At 48.6% G+C, this 19199-nt stretch overlaps 2 protein-coding genes across 3 annotated transcripts; both read left to right on the plus strand.

Moving 5' to 3' along the window:
* The first annotated feature begins 6920 nt into the window (after positions 1–6920).
* On the plus strand, positions 6921–8752 carry RAMP2 (receptor activity modifying protein 2). Of its 2 annotated transcripts, none has more exons than XM_042966843.1 (4): positions 6921–7097; positions 7447–7602; positions 8074–8182; positions 8310–8752. In XM_042966843.1, the coding sequence occupies exons 1-4, from the start codon at positions 6998–7000 to the stop codon at positions 8563–8565; spliced, it is 621 nt and encodes a 206-aa protein (XP_042822777.1). In that variant the 5' UTR covers positions 6921–6997; the 3' UTR covers positions 8566–8752. The 2 variants fall into 2 exon arrangements, with proteins under 2 accessions (XP_042822777.1, XP_042822778.1); XM_042966844.1 differs by having other exon boundaries at positions 6926–7097; positions 7537–7602.
* Positions 8753–13235: 4483 nt separating this feature from the next.
* On the plus strand, positions 13236–18318 carry VPS25 (vacuolar protein sorting 25 homolog). The gene is made up of 6 exons (XM_007087676.2): positions 13236–13332; positions 13546–13691; positions 14623–14676; positions 15336–15424; positions 16211–16286; positions 17687–18318. Exons 1-6 carry the CDS (start codon positions 13280–13282, stop codon positions 17797–17799), a joined length of 531 nt encoding a protein of 176 aa, XP_007087738.1. The 5' UTR covers positions 13236–13279; the 3' UTR covers positions 17800–18318.
* Positions 18319–19199: the final 881 nt, after the last annotated feature.

Raw genomic sequence — 19199 nt, forward strand, 5'->3', positions numbered from 1 at the left:
CTTATCAGCAGAGTTTCACACTGCTGATACTATGGCCCTTTGAACCCTAGTCTAGTTAGGATGGAACACCAGGTCACAGAGACACTTTTGGAGCAAGAAAAGTACATTACATACATCTACAGATTACATCCACGACACTGTACATAAAGGAACATAGATTACATTTATTTACGTGTTTAACAAATCACCTTTAACATTCATGTAATCATTAGATATTGGACTGGGTGTGAACCTACGTTATTTTGTGTAATCCTTGCAAGATGCCTGAGAGGTGGGTATTGTTGTCCCCATTTTACAGAGAAGGGCATTGAGAGGGAGATTGAAAACATTGGACATGGCCACATGGCTGGTAAGTAGGAGAGCTGGAATTCTATCTGGCTTTGAAGTCTCTATTCTTTTAAATAAAGAGTACTGTGTAATGAGGGGTGCCTGGGTGGCTCAGTCAGTTAAGCATCCAACTTTGGCTCAGGTCATGATCTCACAGTTTGTGAGTTTGAGCCCTGCATCAGGCTCAGTGCTGGCAATTCAGAGCCTGGACCTTGCTTCGGATTCTGTGTTTCCCTCTCTCTCTGCCCCTCCCCCCAACCTCTCTCTCTTTCCCTCTCTCTCTCTCTCAAAAATAAATAAAATATGGGGCGCCTGGGTGGCTCAGTCGGTTAAACGTCTGACTTTGGCTCAGGTCATGATCTCTTGGTTTGTGGGTTCAAACCCCCCATTGGGCTGTGTGCTGACAGCTCAGAGCCTGGAGCCTGCTTCGGATTCTGTGTCTCCCTCTCTCTCTGTTCCTCCCCTGCTCACACTCTGTCTCTCTCTCTCTCAAAAATAAATAAATATATTTTTTAAAATTTTTAAATAAATACATAAAATATTTAATAAAATAAAATAAGCAATAAATAAATAGATAGATAGATAGATGGATAAATAAATAAAATTGTGTATTGAAAAGAACAGAATTATAGAACTGGAAGTATCCCAGAGTATCTTGGAAATACAATTGTCATAACCATATATGTTACACCTTATGATACTGACTACCATTTATCAAATGCTTACTAGCACCGGGCATTGGGTCAAATGCTTGACCTGCATTATCTTTACTGGTAAGTGAGATACACAATGGTAACCCTATTTTGCAGATAAGAAAACACGCCCAGAGGAGTTAAGTAATTGCAGAGGGTCACAAACAGCTACATAAGTGATGGAGATGGCTCCAAACTCAAGTCTACTTCACTCCAAAATGTGTTCTCTTAACCACTAAGGTAATAGAAATAATAATAATAATAATAAAATATATAATATATAATTAAATATCATTATAATTATATAATAATTGATTATAATATATAATTATATAGCATTATATAATTATATATTATAATTCTTTATATATTGTAATTGATTATAATTATATGATAATAATAATATTATATACTGCTCTAAGTGCTTTAAATCTTACAACTTATAGGTATTATTACTATTCCCATTTTACAAGTGAAGAAAATATTGCCTTTTGTAGTATTAAGCTCACATCACAGATACCACAAGTGTTCAACACAACATATGTGAGATGTTAAGATCTAGAAAATGTTTTGTGTGTGTGTGTTTGTTTTTTTAAAATGTTTATTTATTTTTGAGAGAGAGAGAGAATGTGAGCAGGGGAAGGCAGTGAGAGCAGCTGTCAGCATAGAGCCTGATGTGAGGCTCAAACTCATGAACCACGAGATCGTGACCTGGGCCAATAGCAAGAGCCAGTTGCTCAACCAACTGAGCCACCCAGGTGCCCCAAAAATGTTGTATTTCATAATATCATGAGTTTTATTCATTGTCCATCTAATGCATTAAGGTGTTGGGGGAAAGGATGTGAAAAGATGCTGTCTGTAAGTGAAACAAGCATTGTCAGGAGAGGGATCATACAGAGGGAGGAAAGTCCTCTGTGGCATGAGGAATCCTGTCTGGTTACCCTTCCGGCCTGTCTTTTGCATCCCTTTCTATTTGGTTCTTTCTAGCAGGCTGGCTAACGAGTTCTGTCAGGTATTGTGGAGCAGAGGTTAAGTACTCTGGCTTCAGCATTAAGAAGACCTGGATATCTGCCAATATTAGTTGCATGAGCTTGGATAAATGACTTAACTTTTCAGTTTCCTCATCTGGAAAGTGGATTGCTATGGTACCTGATTTAATAGAGTTATGAATTTTACCCTATCTATCTATCTTATCTATCTGTCTATCCTTAGGCTTCACACCCAGCATGGAGCCCAACTTGAGGCTTGAACTCATAACCCTGAGATCAAGACCTGAGCTGAGATAGAATCGAACACTTAACCAACTGAGCCACCCAGGTGCCCTAAGTCATGAGTTTTAAATGAAACAATCTGTATGAAGTACCAAGGATACTGGTGGGCATCATCAGGGCATCTTCGTGTTACTTAACATCTAAACTCTTGGGGTGCTGGGAGCAGGTAGAAGCATTCCTGCGGATGGTTTCATAGGACAGTCCTGAGGAACGGAGGAAGAGTGAAAGCAACCCTGGCGTCTGGCAGTGGGTCCTGAGAGCAACCATGAGTCAGCCCCAGGTGCCGAGGGACCAGCAGTGTTCTCAGCACTGCTGGGCGTGGGCTATGGTCACTTGGCCATGGTCCTCTTCAGTCATGCTGTCTGAATGTCCTTCTTATAAATCTGGTCTGGTTTTTTTTTTTTTTTTTTTTTTTTTTCCCTTTCAGAAAAACAGCCTCCACCATATGATGTCATGGTCCAGCCTGGATCTGGGAAGGAAGGGAGGAGGAGGTTGTATGTATGTAGTTGGGTAAAGCAGCATCTTCTTATTTCTGGAGGGGTCTATCTGGCCCTGGAAGAAACTCTCTATCCTTTTCTCCTCTTTTCAACCTCATTTTCAAGACCCAGTAAGAAATCAATATTCAGATGTAGATTGAGAGGGAGGTGATACATCACAATGGTTAAGACATGAAGCTTAGCATCAAGCAGTCCCAGGTTTAAATCCTGACTGTCAGTTGCTACCTTTGAGGCCTTGGGCACATCGTTCCTGTTTCCCCATTTTACCCACAAACAAGATAATTCTAATGTTACGGTGGTAAGGTTTTAAGACATATTTGCAAAGCTCAGCACATGTGTCAGAGAACACACTATGCATCACATAGTAATTGTTCAATAAATGGTAGCTACATTAAGAACCAGCATTTGATGAGGAATATGGCCTAATCATTTTCTCTGCTTCTTCTAACTTGAGAGCCAAAGTTTTCTCCAATAACCATTCTTCCCTCTGTGGGATGGCCATACTCACACTGAGTGTTCCATCATTCTGGAGATGAGGAGATGGGGAGAGATGGAGCTGTGTCCCTACGTCTTTGTCTTCCCTCCCTTAGCTAGCTGGCTCCCCAGCTGCAGCTCTTCTGGTTCTCTCTGCTACCTCCCTGCCCTCTAAAGAAATCTGTTTCCTCTCTCCAGCTTGGAAGGATCAGCCCCTCCCAGCCAGGACTTCTGGCTCCCCTGACCCTGATTCTCCCCCACATCCTCTCCTGAGCTCTGCTCTTTATTTTGCAGACAGCTGGAGAAGACGCCAGCATATGTGAATGTCTCTACATGGTAGAGATGCTGATTCCGGGATGCTCTGCATGCAATTTCATTGTGTAGGAGGCCCCCAGTGCTTTTTACTCCACACTATGTTGTTCTGGATTTGGGTGTAGGGGGAAGGGTGAAGATTAAAAATCGCACTTTTAAGGATCAACTCACCTCTCTTCTTGTTTCAGGCAGGATGTCCCTTCCCCTGTAACAAGAAGGGGAATTTACCTGGCAGTAGGATCCCTATCAAGGAAAAGTCAATCTAGGTTGGGGCCATAAATCTCAGGTTAATGTCCAGCTGGACCAGAACTAGATCCCTCTCTTCCTAAGCAGTAGGAGTGGATGTGGAATATGGACAGAGGACTAAGGAAGTGTGTAGGAAACAAAGACCAGACTCCACTGGATATGAGACAAAAAGACTACAGATAATATTATACTACAGTTAAAAGAAAAGAGGCACATCTGTATGTGCTATTGTGAAAAGAAGCCCAAAACATGTTATTAAAGTAAAAAAAAAAAAGTCATCAAACAACAGAGATATTATATCCCATTTATGTTTTTTTAAGTCCAAAATATATAGGGAAGTGAGAAAGGAATAAAGGTATAAAGTTTTCTGTGTTTAAATATTTTGCAATGAGTATATACTTGTGTATTACCTGCAATTAGAAAGTATATTTTTGGGGTGCCAGGGTGACTTAGTTAAGTGTAAGATTTTGGCTCAGGTACTAACAGCTCAGAGCCTGGAGCCTGCTTCAGATTCTGTGTCTTCCTTTCTGTCTACCCCTTCCCTGCTCACACTCTGTCTGTCTCTCTGTCTCTCTTGAAACAAATAAACATTAAAAAAAATTAAGTATATTTTTATAGCATAAAGTATGTTTTTAAGGCAGCAGTAGGGTTTAAAAGGGAAGGGAAGAGGGCGTCCATGGGTGGAATACAGGATTTGCATAAAAGAACCAGCTTCTGTCCTTAATGAAGCCCTTCTCTGTCCCCTCCTTGCAAAACATGGGACTGTCTTCTATGGCAAAGCGAAGTCTCTGGTCCTCTTTCAGCCCCAGAGTACCCCAATACCAGACCCCCCAGTTACCAGGATGCCCTCAGGAGTCAATGAAACAGCCAAATGTCCAACTGGTAAGGAAAAGTAGAAAGAGGAAAATCAGGAGGAAGGAAAATTCCCAGATTCTCCAATGGGAAGGTTAGACTCCCAAGTTCAGGAATGACTACATCAAACTTCCCTTTGGAGGTCTCCATGTCATGCTGCAAACTGAACCCCAGCTCCAGGCTAAAGATAACATTTTCTACTGAATCACCTATATTTTCCCTTTTGATTCTAAGGTCATTTTATATATGAAAATGTTGACCTCTAGAGATATGAAATGACCTGCCCAAGATTAGACAGCAACACAGAAGCAGAACTTGCCTTTGGAATCCCAACCAATGTTCGTTTGTGTTTGTTTGTTTGTTTGTTTGTTTTTATCAAACGATACTATACTGCCCTATTTAAAACCCAGCATTTATTTTCGTCAACTTTAATCTTGACCCCCAACCCCATTCCTAATTCACGGTGGGCTCAGGTGTTTCTGGCCCCAGCCCAGTGGAAATGGTTTGTTTTGTTTTCTGTCCCTCCATGCTTTCCCTTCCCATCTTATCACCCAGAAATCTCCCTCTTGACCATGTTTCTTTCTTGAAAAGGGCAGTCATGGGTGGGAGGAAACGAATGGATTCGGTCCCTGGCCTGATGTGGCTCTGAGGCTGTCTGGCTCTTTCCTGCACATTGCAGAAGATGACAATCACCAGGAGGGCTTTGGGGTTCCTGCCAACTGGGCCACCTCCTTTCTTCTTTGGGATGCCTTATCAAGGCAACCTCTTGACCCTAGTGATGGAGGAGGACAACAGGCTTTTAGTGGCCATAATTGAAGAGCCTAAGACCCTGAGATGAAGATTTGAAGAGAGATCATGAAAGATAATTTATGGTGGGCAGAAATCAGTAAACTGGGACAAGAGCAGCAGCTGAGTCCAGGGGTCAGTGTCTGGGAGTAATTTAGGAAAGTTCAGTGCTGACAGCTGTGTCTGGAGTTGAACGCCAGGGCCAAACCAGCTCCTGGGCTGCTCGGCTACTTCAGGCTAATGAAGCTCTGGCTCAGGACACAGAGACAGCTGTGGTATGGCAGAAGTCAGGGCCCCTGGGGCCCCAGGCCCAGCCTGGCTGCTTCGTAGCAGTGTAACCTTAGGCAAGTCCTTAGGAAAGAAGGAAAGGAAACGTCCACTGAGTGAGTCCAATGCCCTTTCACATACATTGTCCTCAGTACAGTTTATCCAGGAGGATGATGTATGTCCTTATTTTACAGGAGAGTAAGCGGAGATCATCAAGGTAACCGAGATCATTCTGGGCTATCTGGCTAGGGAGTGGGAAGACAGAAATACCAGTCAGAGCTTCTGAACTCAAGTTCTGGGCTCTTTTCCCTGAGCTTTCGCTTTTTTCCCTGTAAAACAGGGACAATAAGGTATCCACTTTGCGAATGAAGTCACCCATAGTAGGTTCTAAATAAACCCTTCCCTTTTCACAACCTTGGTCTTGAAGAGTAGTGGCCACTTTCTTCCTAGGAATGGAGTAATCTTTTACTTTTGCCCCCCCCCCCATCCGGTTTATGGCACCTTTTTCCTAGGAATGAAATAATCTTACTTTTGCCCTTCCCCCCAATCAGATGTGTGGATCGAGGCCCCAGGAGGTGCCTCCGAAGGGAGGGTATTTGGATTTTGGTTTCCCCTCTGCCCGGGTCCCCAGGCCTTCTCCTGACTCTGGAGGGCTGGCTCCCTCATCTCCTCCTCCCCAGTTTTGGCGGGTGAGTTGACATCAGTGGGTGTTCCCGGGGAAGGGGAACTCTGAGCCCAGCTCCAGGAGCCCCTTCCCCCACGTCCCAAGACAGCCCCAACCTCCTTCCTTAGATACTGCGGCGTGGAGAGGCCCTCCGAACTCCCAGCCCCTTTCTTCTGCAGGTCCGCGATAGCAACACGCTAACCCCCTTCCTCAGCCCCCGCATCGAAAGAGAATGGGACGACTAGGGTCCCGGGAGCGGATGCTCAGAGACCCGGGAGAGTCCTTGGGCGCCACGCGGCTCAGCCCAGGAAATGCGTCCCGGTTCTGGGGTTACGAGGGGAGCTGTCCAGCCCCGCAGGGTGAGCTAGAAGAAAGAGTGGGCCAACGCCGACCCGCCGGAGGGAGCGGCGGGCGCCGGGGCGGGGTGGGGCATCGACTCCCCCTCCGGCCCGCGGGCCCCGGGCGTCGCCCCCGCCCCCCACGTGGCCGCAGCCGTCCCAGCCCCTGCGAGGAAGCGGCGCGGCTTCCTGGGGCTTGGGCCGGGGATATAGGCGCCCCCGCCCGGGCCCGGCTCAGCGCCACCGCCCCTCCTCGCCTGCTAGCCGCGCGATGGCCTCGCTCCGGGCAGAGCGCGCCGCCGGCGGCCCGCGGTTCTCTACGACCCTCGCGGGGCGACCGGCAGCGCTCCGCCTCCTCCTCCTGCTGGGCGGTGAGCGCTGCGCCCCGGGGCTCGGGCGGGAGGCGCGGGAGGCCTGGAGGGGCGGGGGGGCTGGACCGCCGAGGCCGAAACGGGCCCCGGGGTGAGGGCGGAACAGCGCTGTCCTCCGACAGTCCCCGGCTCCACCTCGGCGAAGGCGCAGCGCGAACTGCTTCCCACTTGGAGGAACGTGGGGTGCCGGGGGCCCGGCGGAGAGGTCTTGGGAGATCTGGGGCTGGCCTGGAGGAAGAGGGTTTGGGGTCTGGATGTGAGTGGGAGGGAGCTGGTATCAGCCCTCTCTTCCAGTCACTGAAGCACCCCTTGGGAGCCTGGATTATTCTTCTTTCTCTTCTGCGAGTAGCTCTGACTTCCAAGGGTCTCAGACCCCTCCTCCAGGCTCCACCGCCTAGATCCCCGCCATCCTCCTTCCCTCCCCCATTTCTGCTCACAGCTGTCCTGAAGCCCCAGGAGTCCCTGGCTCAGCTTCTTCCCACTGAAGGCAGCTTGAAGTCAGAAGGTGTGTACCGCGCGACTCTGGGAAGGTGGCCGAGGGCAACGAGGAGAGCTAGGTCAGTGGGGAGGGTCCCTTTCCCACAAGGCAGGCCCCAACCCCAAATGAAATCGCACTAAACTCCCTTCCGTTCTCTCCTGGGGTTCCTTGTGGTCTTTCTCCCTCTCAGCCCACAACCCACCCTCCCCGCCCCCCCTCCCCCCCTCCCCCCCCCCCCCAGCTCTGAGCTGGCTCACCTCAGGTGGGTTAGAAGACCCCAGAAAAAAACGTATATGGATGTTCCCGTCAGGCTGGGAAGTGCTGAGCACATGGAAGGCATTAACATTTTTCTGAGCTGAGACTCTCTCCTTGGGAAACTTTCTGAGGCTGTTCCTGGTGGCTGCCATGTCTGAAGACAGGAACAGTGGAAGTACCTGGACCTGAGGGCTTGGAGGGAGGGCCAGGGGGTTGGTCAATGTGCAGCATCTGTGCCCACAGAGAACAAGATGGAGGACTATAAGGTGAATGCCCGGTTTTGCTGGCAATCTTATAAGGAGCAGATGGACTCTATCCCCAAGGACTGGTGCGACTGGACCATGATTAGCAGGTAGGGGCAGTGCTAGGGCAGCTTGGACCAGGGGTGGGGCCTGCTCCTTGTGTGTGGGCCTTGAGTGTGGGGTATTCCTCTCTCTGGGCCCAACCCCATATTCACTCTAGTCTTCCCTTGCTTCCAGGCCCTATAGCGACCTGCAATATTGCTTGGAGCATTTTGCAGAAGCATTTGGCCTGGGTTTCCCCAATCCCTTGGCAGAAGAGATCATCTTTGAGACTCACCAGATCCACTTTGCCAACTGCTCCTTGATGCAGCCCACCTTATCAGACCCTCCAGAGGATGTGCTCCTGGCCATGATCATAGCCCCCATCTGCCTCATCCCCTTCCTTGTCACCCTTGTGGTGTGGAGGAGTAAAGACAGCGAGGCCCAGGCCTAGGGTGGTGGTATGAGCTATTAGCAGTCATCTTACTCCTTTCCCCTGCCACCACCAGGTCTCTCTCTTCCCCTCCCTGCCTCCTTCTCTCACTCTCACCCCCACCACAGACCCTTGAATTGCTGGAAATGGAAGCCCAGTGGTGGCACAAGTTTTGTAATCTTCAAAATAAAACTTTTTTTTTTTTTTTTTTTTTTTTTTGGTACTATCCCCTCCCCATCCCAGAGTCTCTACCATTTCCCACAGCTCTGGGCAGCAGAGCTGGAAAATCTGGATACCAGCACTGTCTTGTTCACTTGTCTGCTCCTCACTATTCCTCTCCCCCCACTTGAAAGCCACCCCCTACACTGCTTCCTCCCAGGGCTGGGCCTTTCCTGTCCTTATCCAAAACCAACACCAGGAAACTTGCAGGAAGAGACTCCCTTCCGGCTTGGATGGCAGCTGGGGAGGTGTGGGGGAAGGGGCAAGGGTGGAATCTCTGCTGTGACTCCTGCGAGAAGGAAGGGGGACTGCCTAGGGGCTCTGAATTTTCCTCTTTTTCATGCCTCAGTTTACTCCCAGGGCCTAGGAATGGAAACCTTGATATGACCAAAAAGAGTTCATTCCTAAAGAGCTCAGGATTGAAGGGAAAGGCAGTGGGACTTACTCTACTAACTCCACCACAGAACTCCCTGTCCAGGTCCCTGGCCCTCATCCTACATTGTCCTGGACCCTGGGGGTGTGGCCTACAGCCTGTTAGCACACTGCCCCCTGGTGTCCACTGGAGCTAACGGCCAGAAGATGGATATGACCTGGAAGAAGCGCAAAGCTGAGGAGCCTGGACCGTGGAATCAAACATCTGTCATCCCCATAGCAACCATTAGTTCTTAGCAAACCCTTCTATCAGCTTCCTAATATCCATACTGATACTCCTCTAAGACACCTTCCCACTTTCTAGGGACATACCTAGCCTCTGAACTCACCATTTCTGTATATGAATACTCTTACATGTTCCCTGGACAGTGAGGCCCAGTTTTCCCCAGAGGACCTTCATCTTCAGTTCTTCCAGATCATCAAAAATACTAGAGAACAAGGACAGCTGGATGGCTCAGTCAATTAAGTGTCTGACTTTGGCTCAGGTCATGATGTCATGGTTTGTGGGCTCGAGCCCCACATCAGGCTGTGTGCTGACAGCTCAGACAGAGCCTGGAGCCTGCTTTGGAGTGTGTGTCCTCTCTCTGCCCCTGCCCTGCTTGTGCTCTGTTTGTCTCTCTCTCCCCAAAACAAATAAACATTAAAAAAATACTAGAGAACAACTTTGTTCTCCATAAAGACCCCTGTTTATTTTCTGTGGCACATGGAGCCTTGTCAGGGACTTTCCTTCCCTCCTTGCTGAAATATTTGCCTCCCTGAGTACATGCATATCCATTTCCTTGGGACATGCCTGTCTATTCCACAGATAGATACCCGTATGCTTCCTAGAATGTATCTACTCATCCTCTGAGATAGACTTCTCTCAGGGCATATCTGTCTCTCTAGGGGCATACCTGTTCCCTAGGACATTTTGGGTTTTCACCTGAGATAAGTCTCTGCTCTGTTCCCATGAATGCATTGGTCTTCCCCAGGGATATATCTATCCTCCTTTTGGCCCATATTTGCCTTCATGTGTTTTGCTAATGTACATCAAGGGCATACTGGTATAAAATACTGTGTATGGTATATTGTGTTGGAAAGATAAGTTAGGACTTGGTTTCTGCTCTCAATGACTTTCCATCTAGTACGGGAGCTGACATGTGTACCAATCAACAAAAGCAATGGAGTGTGTGATTAGAGTCACGAAAGGGATACAAACCAAATGTTATCTAAGTGCAAAAAAAGGAGGGGTCACACCTAGCTGAGGTGTGATCACAGGAGGGTGATTGCAGAGTTTGTACATGACTAGGCCTTAGGATGGAGTGCATTTCCCCTAGGGAAGAGAATAGGAAAACAGGTGAATTAGGAAAATATTGTGATAATCCAGGCTTGAGAAAAAGAGGACATGGGTCAAAGGAGCGATGAATGGGAAGTAGAAAATAAAAAGTAGAAGAAATGATTAAAAACAGGGGAGGGACTTTGGATATGAAGGAGATGAAAGAGAGGAGAGGTTAGAGCTGATTGAGGCTTTGCATCTGAGTTACTAGGACAATGATGGAAGTAATGGTAGAAAATGGCCATTAGGGAGAGAAGCTGGCATGAAGAAAGGGATTTACAATATGAGCTAAAAATGGAACAAGCTTTTATGTCCCACAGAGAGTTAGAAATGGGAGGGGTGTTGGTGGTGGAAAGAGATTGGAGCTGGAAATACAGATTTAGGAATCTTTTGCACAGAAATGTCAAGTGAAACCATGAGAAGGATGAAAGTTCTCAAGACAGAAGATGTATTGAAAAGAAAGCTAAAAGGGCACCTGGGTGGCTCAGTCGGTTAAGCTTCCAACTTTGGCTCAGGCTATGAGCTCGAGGTCCGTGAGTTCAGGCCCCATGTTGGGCTCTATGCTGACAGCTCAAAGCCTAGAGCCTGCTTCAGATTCTGTGTCTCCCTCTCTGCCCTCCCTCACTCACACTTTGTCTCTCTCTCTGTCTCAAAAATAAATAAACATTAAAAAAAGAAAGAAAGAAAGAAAGAAAGAAAGAAAGAAAGAAAGAAAGAAAGAAAGAAAGGAAGAAAGAAAGAAGAGAAAGCTGAGAGGGCACCTGGGTGGTTCAATCGGTTGAATGTAGCTCAGGTCATGATCTCATGGTTCATGAGTTTGAGCTCCAAGTCGGGCTCCACACTGACAGTGCAGAGCCTGCTTGGGATTCTCTCTCTCCATCTCTGTACCTCCCCTGCTCGCATGGTTCTCTCTCTCTCAAAATAAATAAAAGAAAAAAAGAAAAGGAAAGGAAAGAAAGCTGAGGTTAGGTTCTTAGGAAATGTGCACATTTATTTTATTTTTTTAATGTTTATATTTGAGAGAGAGAGAGAGAGAGAGAGAGCGAGTGCAAGTGGGGGAGGGGCAGAGAGAGACAGGGACACAGAATCCGAAGCGGGCTCCAGGCCCTGAGCTGTCAGCACAGAGCCTGACACAGGGCTCAAACCTACAAACCGCAAGATCATGACCTGAGCCAAAGTTGGATGCTTAGCTGACTGAGCCACCCAGGTGCCCCATGGAAAATTACACATTTAAAGAATGAGGGGGAAATGAGACAGAAAGATCAGAGAGACACTAGCAGAACAAGGATAAAGCAGTGCCATGGAAGCAAAGGAGATAGTGCCTTTTGAAAGAACATTGTCAACAGAATGGTTCATCCATTCATGCAACAAATATTTGCTGGGTACTACTGTGGATCAGGAACTGTGCACAATGAAGGGTGAACTTGGGTGGGGGAAAGGTTAAAGATCAGATAGGAGGGGCGCCTGGGTGGCGCAGTCGGTTAAGCGTCCGACTTCAGCCAGGTCACGATCTCGCGGTCTGTGAGTTCGAGCCCCGCGTCAGGCTCTGGGCTGATGGCTCAGAGCCTGGAGCCTGTTTCCGATTCTGTGTCTCCCTCTCTCTCTGCCCCTCCCCCGTTCATGCTCTGTCTCTCTCTGTCCCAAAAATAAATAAAAAACGTTGAAAAAAATAAATTAAAAAAAAAAAAGATCAGATAGGAAATTGAGAGGGTGACAGAGTCAAGGAAACTGTACATATTTTCAAGTAGGGATGGCCTATGCATATTTGTCAACTAGGGGAGAGGAGCCAGAGGAAAGGAAAAGAGGGTAGATGACACCCAGAGAAGTCCTGGAGGCCCTTGGAAAAGAGAGGCAAGAAGATATGCCAAAGGTTGGCCTTGTAAAGGAAGAGTGACACTTCTTCCTTTGAATCCAAAATGAAGGGGTAAAAGTGGAGAGAAATTCTTGTGGGATGCATTAAGTGTGGTGACAAAGAGGGACAAAAAGGGAAAGATTAAGAAGTTCACATGTTCAGCCTCAAGTTCACAAAATAGAGAAAGGCATTCTGCAGAAAGGAGGAAGACGGAGACAGGTGGAATGACTTGACGACTGGAAAAATGTGAAGAGTTACCTGGAGGGATGTGACAGGGAGTCAATAAAAGTGTTGGGCTGCACCGAGAGCCCAGCAGTGAGGTTAGTCAGGGAATCTGGGGTTCAGCTAGCATGTTCAGACAGAATTGGGTAGTCTAGGCTGGGTAAGGAGTCAAATACGACCACAATGGGTCCGGAGTCTTGAGACTAGGAAGGTGAGGATGTGAGAGATAGATGGCTGTGGTCCAAAATGGCAGCAGTGAATCATGGAATCTGACCCATTTTCAGCAATAAAAGCTACAAATATGCTCCCATGGGTGCTGCAGGAGACCAGGGAATGGTGGAGTCGAAGGACACAGTAATTGAGGAGGCTGGGGAATTGTGAGTGAAGTTAAATGCAACTAACACGTGTTAACATTAAAAGAAGCCTTAGCAGAGTGAAACAAACTATCAAGCTGTGCCGCTTTGGGGGAAGTCACTGCCCATTTCTAGAGCTGAATGAGACTTCTCTGGGCTCTAAACGGTACGGATTTTTAGGTTCATAGCAAGAGACTGGCAGAGAAGCAAGATACCTTCCGTTGGGCGGCCCTTCTCGGGAAAGGCCTCCGGAACCTTTCTGCTGTGCTTTTTGCCCGGACGTGCAGAAGCGGAGGCCGGAAGTCCTTTGCCCGGAGGTTCCGGGTTTCCTGGGCTACTACGATGGCGATGAGTTTCGAGTGGCCGTGGCAGTATCGCTTCCCGCCCTTCTTTACGTGAGGCTCAGACCCCGAGAAGCCCCGCTGTGCCTCCCTCCCCTGCCCCGGACCCCGGGCTCAGCCCTGATGCTTCAAATGGGGAGGGGGAGAAAGGACCCGGTCGCCACCACCCTTAGTCCCTCACTTTGTCCCCCAGACGCGCCTGCGTCTGTGCTGCCTCTCGCCCTCTCACGCCCTCTAATTCTGCGCCCCACCCCCTTCACCCGGCAGGTTGCAGCCGAATGTGGACACTCGGCAGAAGCAGCTGGCCGCCTGGTGCTCGCTGGTCCTGTCCTTCTGCCGCCTGCACAGACAGTCCAGCATGACGGTGATGGAAGCTCAGGAGAGCCCGCTCTTCAACAACGTGAAGCTACAGCGTATCCTCCCTCAGGCTCTTCCACAGCCCCCACACACGCACTTCTGCACTTGCACACATGCCCAGACTTCACACCCCCTTCACCCCAGTAGGCAGGTTCCCACCCAGACTGGACTTGGGAAGGAGCCATATGTGTAGCTGACTTCCATTTTAAGCCCCAACCCCCAATGCAAATGCAGCATCAGACCCTCCAGTCCTAGGTAGTGATGAATACCCAGGTGTCATTCTGGGCTTAGAATCTCTGACCCAAAGCCAAGTCCCGGGTTTTCCAACCTGAGCCCTTTTGACTCTGAATCTCCTGTCCTCTTCTGAGTGAAGCTCAAACTCTGGTACTACCTTAAGTAATTTTCTCCACCTACTCTCCTTCTCCCAGGAAGTAAGGGTCATTTGTTTTTGCTTCCTGATTCATTGCTAAAATATCTGTGGAGAAAGTCTGAAGGAAGAAGAGGAGACAGATGGTGACAAAAGGGAGTGCCTTTCATTTCTAAAGCTCTTCCTTTTTTTTTTTTTTTTTTAAATGTTTATTTATTTTTGAGAGTGAGAGGGCACAAGTGGGATAGGGACAGAGAGAGAAAGAGAGACACAGAATCCGAAGCAGGCCCCAGGCTCTGAGCTGTCAGCACAGAACCTAACTCGGGGCTTGAACTCAGGAACTGTGAGATCATGACCTGAACTGAAGTCCCACCCTTAACCGACTGAACCACCCAGGTGCCCCCATAAAGCTCTTCCTTTTAATTGAACTAGTATCTCTTTACCTTCCTCCCCCCTTTATCCAGGAAGTGCCAATTTATAGCTTTTTGGGGAATTGCACATATATATGTGTGTGGGAGGGAGAGGAAGGGGACAGGTGGTTCTTCGCATGAGACTGGCCTCAAGAGTTTTTATCCCATCTAATTCATTCCATCAATGCTGTTCCCTTAACTTTAAACCAGGGAAGCTTCCTGTGGAATCAATCCAGGTTGTATTAGAGGAACTGAGGAAGAAAGGTGGGTTCAGGTCCTCAGATTTCCTTATTTTTCCTCCTAGTTGGGTTTTCCTGAGGGCAGCTTGGCACAAGTCTTTGCTTTTTATTTTATTTTATTTTATTTTATTTTATTTTATTTTATTTTATTTTATTTTATTTCTTTTAACTTTTATTTATTAAGTAATCTCTGTACCCAACATGGGGCTCAAACTCACAACCCCTGAGATCAAGAGTCCCATGCTCTACCAACTGAGCCAGCCACGTTTCTCTGAGATTTTAGTTTTAAGTAATCTCTCTCACCCAGCATGGGGCTCGAACCCACAACCTCAAGATCAAGAGTCACCCACTCCACTGACTGAGCCAGCCAGGTGCCCCACGAGTCTTTGCTTTTAACAACTTTCTTTTTCTCTCCCCTGGCTTGGAGCCGATAGTGTTCTATATAGAAGATAGTCCAATTCCCTGGGTCCTTTTCCCTATTGGTATTCATTATTGAAATCTCTCCATCTGTGTTCTGAGACCTGGAGAGAGGTGGAAGGAGAATTGGTGCCTTGCAGATAATAATAGTAAAACAATTCTTGGATTTCACTTCCTGAAAGCTGAATCTCTTCCACTCTTTATACCTTGGTTTTGCCTTTTGTCCCTTCTTAGCGTAAGATACTTTCATAAGTATCTTTTTTGTAGGAAACCTGGAGTGGTTGGATAAGAACAAATCTAGCTTCCTGATCATGTGGCGAAGGCCAGAAGAATGGGGGAAACTCATCTATCAGTGGGTGAGACTGTTCTGCCGCAGTGACCCATGGCAAAGGAGAATTATATCTGTGTTCAGCAGATACCTGGTGTTCCTAGGTCTGGACTGAGCAAAGTGGGAAGGGAAAGAAAGAGGAAGTATAGGTCTTCCAGGCAAACCTCTTTCAATGACTCAATTTCCTAGGCTGCATAGAACTTCCCTACCTTTATAGGAGGCCAGAGGCTACGTGAGGCCATGTTTGGAGAATGCAGTGCTGGGAACCATGAGTACTATTGTTGGCTGGCGTCTCTGGCCACAGAAGATAAATGGGGAAAGGAAAGGCAAAAAAAAAAAAAAAAAAAACAACAAAAAAAACAACAACCCTGGGGCCCCTCCCCCACTAGGCGCTTTGGGGCTGTCCACAATATGAATGAGACATTCTGAACCAGTATGGGTGTAGGGACAAACTGTCTTCCCCAAATTCCTAGCCACCACCAGTCCTAAACTTTCCCAAGGGAGAGAAGAGGGGAAGAAGCATCAACAACCTAAATATAACAAACACATGCCACCTATTCCTGAACAGGAAAACAAAATGAGAGGTCACTCCTCAGACATGTGAAGGCCTGTGGTTTAGTGGTTCCGTATATGTGTATACACGTATAAATATAGCACCTGTAGGGGTTGTGGTTTTTAGGCCACTCCTGCCGAGGTGACAGTGAGCCCTGGTTTGGGAACAGGTATCATTCGTGGGTCAGATAGGTGGAGTCAGTGAGCTCACCTTCCAGGAGATCCCTGGTCCTTATTCAGTCGCTGTTTTCTGTGTCTATAGGTTTCCAGGAGTGGCCAGAACAACTCCGTGTTCACTCTCTATGAGCTGACCAATGGGGAAGACACAGAGGATGAGGGTAATGCTTCTCCCTTTCCCTCCAGTTTTGTCATCTGAATCCTCCAGTCCTTGTTCAGCTGACATTCAGACTTCCCATCCCTGCCTTTGAATTCCAAATACTACATGATAGAAGGGCTCTTAACCCATGTCCAAGGTTTCCCTAAGCCACCTGAATTTACATGCAAAATACCCCCAAATTTTGTCAGTGGGATATGTGCATTTTTCTAGGGATAGAGTCCATATTAAAAGATTGTCAAGGGCATCTGTGATCCATGAAAAGTTAAGAATTCCCAGTGTAGATACTGAATGAGGAACCGGCGCAGAAGATTAAGCCTGAAATCTCATTCTTTGCTGACGCTGGCTTTCTTTCACCCTTTATACTTACAGAGGGCTCAAGATTTGTGGGTGTCAGCTGAAGGGATTGGGCCAACACCACCATCCCCACCCCTAGGCCTTTTAAATACTTTAGTTTCTAGCCAGGTGAGGATTTATATACTGTTTGATTTTTACATAGTGTAAATATACTCTTAGCTTTTTTATCTCTGACTTCATATTCTGATCCCAGGATCACCAAAAGTTCCAATCTCAGCTGGGGAAGAAAGGGCAGCTCCCCTTTCTGCCAGGCCCTGGCTGCCGTAACAGAGTTTATAGCTCTTGGCTGTTCCCCCCTGCCCTACAGGCCTCTGCTTGCTACTCCCACCATTGCCCCATGACTTCAGTGCCGCAACCATGCCCAGCCCACCACTCACGCTGGGCAAAACTGGAGGCTTCCTCAGAAAGCAAGCTCCCTGACTCAAGCCGTAGGCCCCCGCAGGGAGTGAGGTGTGCGAGCCTGTTAGGGCTTGCCACCTGCTTCTCACATCTCCCTGCAATATCTTGCCATATCTCCAGATATTCAGCTGGCCCTTGGCTCCCAGCCTCGTTCCTTTTAACTAGGAAAGGGCAGATATCTGTGCTGGCCCTTAACAGTCTCCTGGTCAGAGGTATGGCTATACTTTGTGTTAGGACAGGTGCTCCTAATGGGTACAGGTGTGCAAACTAGGGTCAGTGTCCAGTGTCAAGGACCTTGACGTTCCTAGGTTTAATTGTCCCCCACTTTGTGGCCCAAAAGTAGATGGTGTCACTCTCATACATCAGATACTAATGGCACATGGGTGGGGGATACACATGAGGGTTGAGTCCAACAGAAGAACCCAGAAGGGGAAAATAAGTGTGAACTCACATTTTGTGCAGACTCTGGCTTTCTCTCACCCCTTACTCTTAAGGCGTACCCAGGAAGGATTGGTGGCAGCGGCAGCAGTATAGGTGGTACATGTCTACCCCGGCCTCAAGGGGTCCCAGCTTCCAGCTAGACTTCTCCTCAGGGGCCTTGAGCCCCCAGGAGCCAAGTGTCCCTGACTACCCATCTCTCCCTTCCAGAGTTCCATGGGCTGGATGAAGCAACCCTACTCCGGGCTCTGCAGGCCCTACAGCAGGAGCACAAGGCTGAGATCATCACTGTCAGCGATGGCCGAGGCGTCAAGTTCTTCTAGCAGAGACCTGTCTCCTTTTACTTCTTACCTCCCACCCTTCCAGGGCTTTCAAAAGGAGACAGACCCAGTGACCCCACAGACTGGATCTGTGACTCCACCAGACTCAAAAGGGCTCCAGTCCAGGGATGGGTTTCCCACTTACCCCACGTTTCTGTCCCTGGGGAAGGGCGAGGCTGAGGCGCCTGGGAGAAAAGATGTGCTTCTCCTTGCCCTACCTCCTCTCCCATCCTAGACTGTCCCTGAGTCAGGGTCTGTAAACCTATAACTCCACATGTGTTCACACACGTAAGTACATACACACGCCTGCACAAGCTTCTGTCTCTTCCCCTTCCCACCCCCTTAGCTGCTATTGCCTCCCCTCTCAGGCTGGTGCTGGATCCTTCTTAGGGGATGGGAGAAGCCCTGGCTGCAGGCAGCCTTCCAGGCAACATGAAGATAGGAGGCCCAGGAAGGGGCCTGGCAGTGAGAGGCCAGGCCCGACACTGATTTTATGATATTAAAAAGCTCATCCCCACTGCCTCCTGTTGGAAGTTACTACTGGAATGGGCATAGGGAGGGCTGTGAATTCAGTGTTGCCCCCCAAGTGAATCCCAGCCTAGGAGAGGGTAGAGGAGGCCTATGGCCTTTGTAAATGAAAAGGTGCCCCCGTGCTGGCAGGCTCCAGGGGGCCTGTGGTTTTACATCTGCTGGGTGGGCTGTGTGGGGGAGTGCTGATGGAACACAGCTTAGGGACAGACTGCTTTCTGAATTGGAATAACTTCATGGCTTCCCCTTCTCCCCCATGAAAGTCCTGAACTGCTCTGAAGCCCCTCCCTCCATCCCACTGGTCCGGGGTGGGGTAGTTGAGGCCAAGGGGAGCTGAAGGGGTGTAAACCGGATATGGACTTTGGTTTATTGGGAACTTGGGCAAACAGAAGGAGGAGGAAGGAGAACCCACAGAGCAAAAACAGCTACTGTGGCCAGGGCTAGGCTGCGGCCAAGGTAGGAAGGCGGAGGGGATGGGTGACCGGGTCCTTGGCTTGGGGGAGGGACTTGTCCTGGGGTGCACACACCCATCCCTGTGCAGCCTAGAGGGTCAGCGGCTTGGGAGAAAACCAGACCTTTCCATTGACCTCTGTATTGTCGGCCTGGGGCTACTCCGGACGAACAGGAGGGGGTGGCGCTACCTTATCTGGGGCTTGCAGGCGGGTGGTAACCTTCCCTTAACCACCCCTCTCTCCCCCCACGCTTCTAGGGCCGGAGGGCCGCCGTCACGTTTCCTCTCCCAACCCCAGCATCGTGCCTCCCCCAGCTACCCCCGCCCCCCGACAGGTTTGCTCACTCTTAGTGCGGGAGGACACGCGGCCGCCTCGCACCCGGTCGACTTCGGAATGAGCCTCCGGGCGGTGCACCGGGAGGCG

The sequence above is a fragment of the Panthera tigris genome, chromosome E1 (assembly GCF_018350195.1).
Source record: "Panthera tigris isolate Pti1 chromosome E1, P.tigris_Pti1_mat1.1, whole genome shotgun sequence".
Classification (NCBI taxonomy): domain Eukaryota; kingdom Metazoa; phylum Chordata; class Mammalia; order Carnivora; family Felidae; genus Panthera; species Panthera tigris.

Bases quoted from the DNA above. Each gene is read 5' to 3' on its own strand.
- RAMP2 (XM_042966843.1), top strand. From the start codon at position 6,998: ATGGCCTCGCTCCGGGCAGAGCGCGCCGCCGGCGGCCCGCGGTTCTCT. The intron at 7,603-8,073 runs GTGTGTACCGCG...CTGTGCCCACAG, and splicing joins AGGCAGCTTGAAGTCAGAAG to AGAACAAGATGGAGGACTAT. The intron at 8,183-8,309 runs GTAGGGGCAGTG...CCTTGCTTCCAG, and splicing joins GACTGGACCATGATTAGCAG to GCCCTATAGCGACCTGCAAT.
- VPS25 (XM_007087676.2), top strand. From the start codon at position 13,280: ATGGCGATGAGTTTCGAGTGGCCGTGGCAGTATCGCTTCCCGCCCTTC. The intron at 13,333-13,545 runs GTGAGGCTCAGA...TTCACCCGGCAG, and splicing joins CGCTTCCCGCCCTTCTTTAC to GTTGCAGCCGAATGTGGACA. The intron at 16,287-17,686 runs GTAATGCTTCTC...TCTCCCTTCCAG, and splicing joins GGAAGACACAGAGGATGAGG to AGTTCCATGGGCTGGATGAA.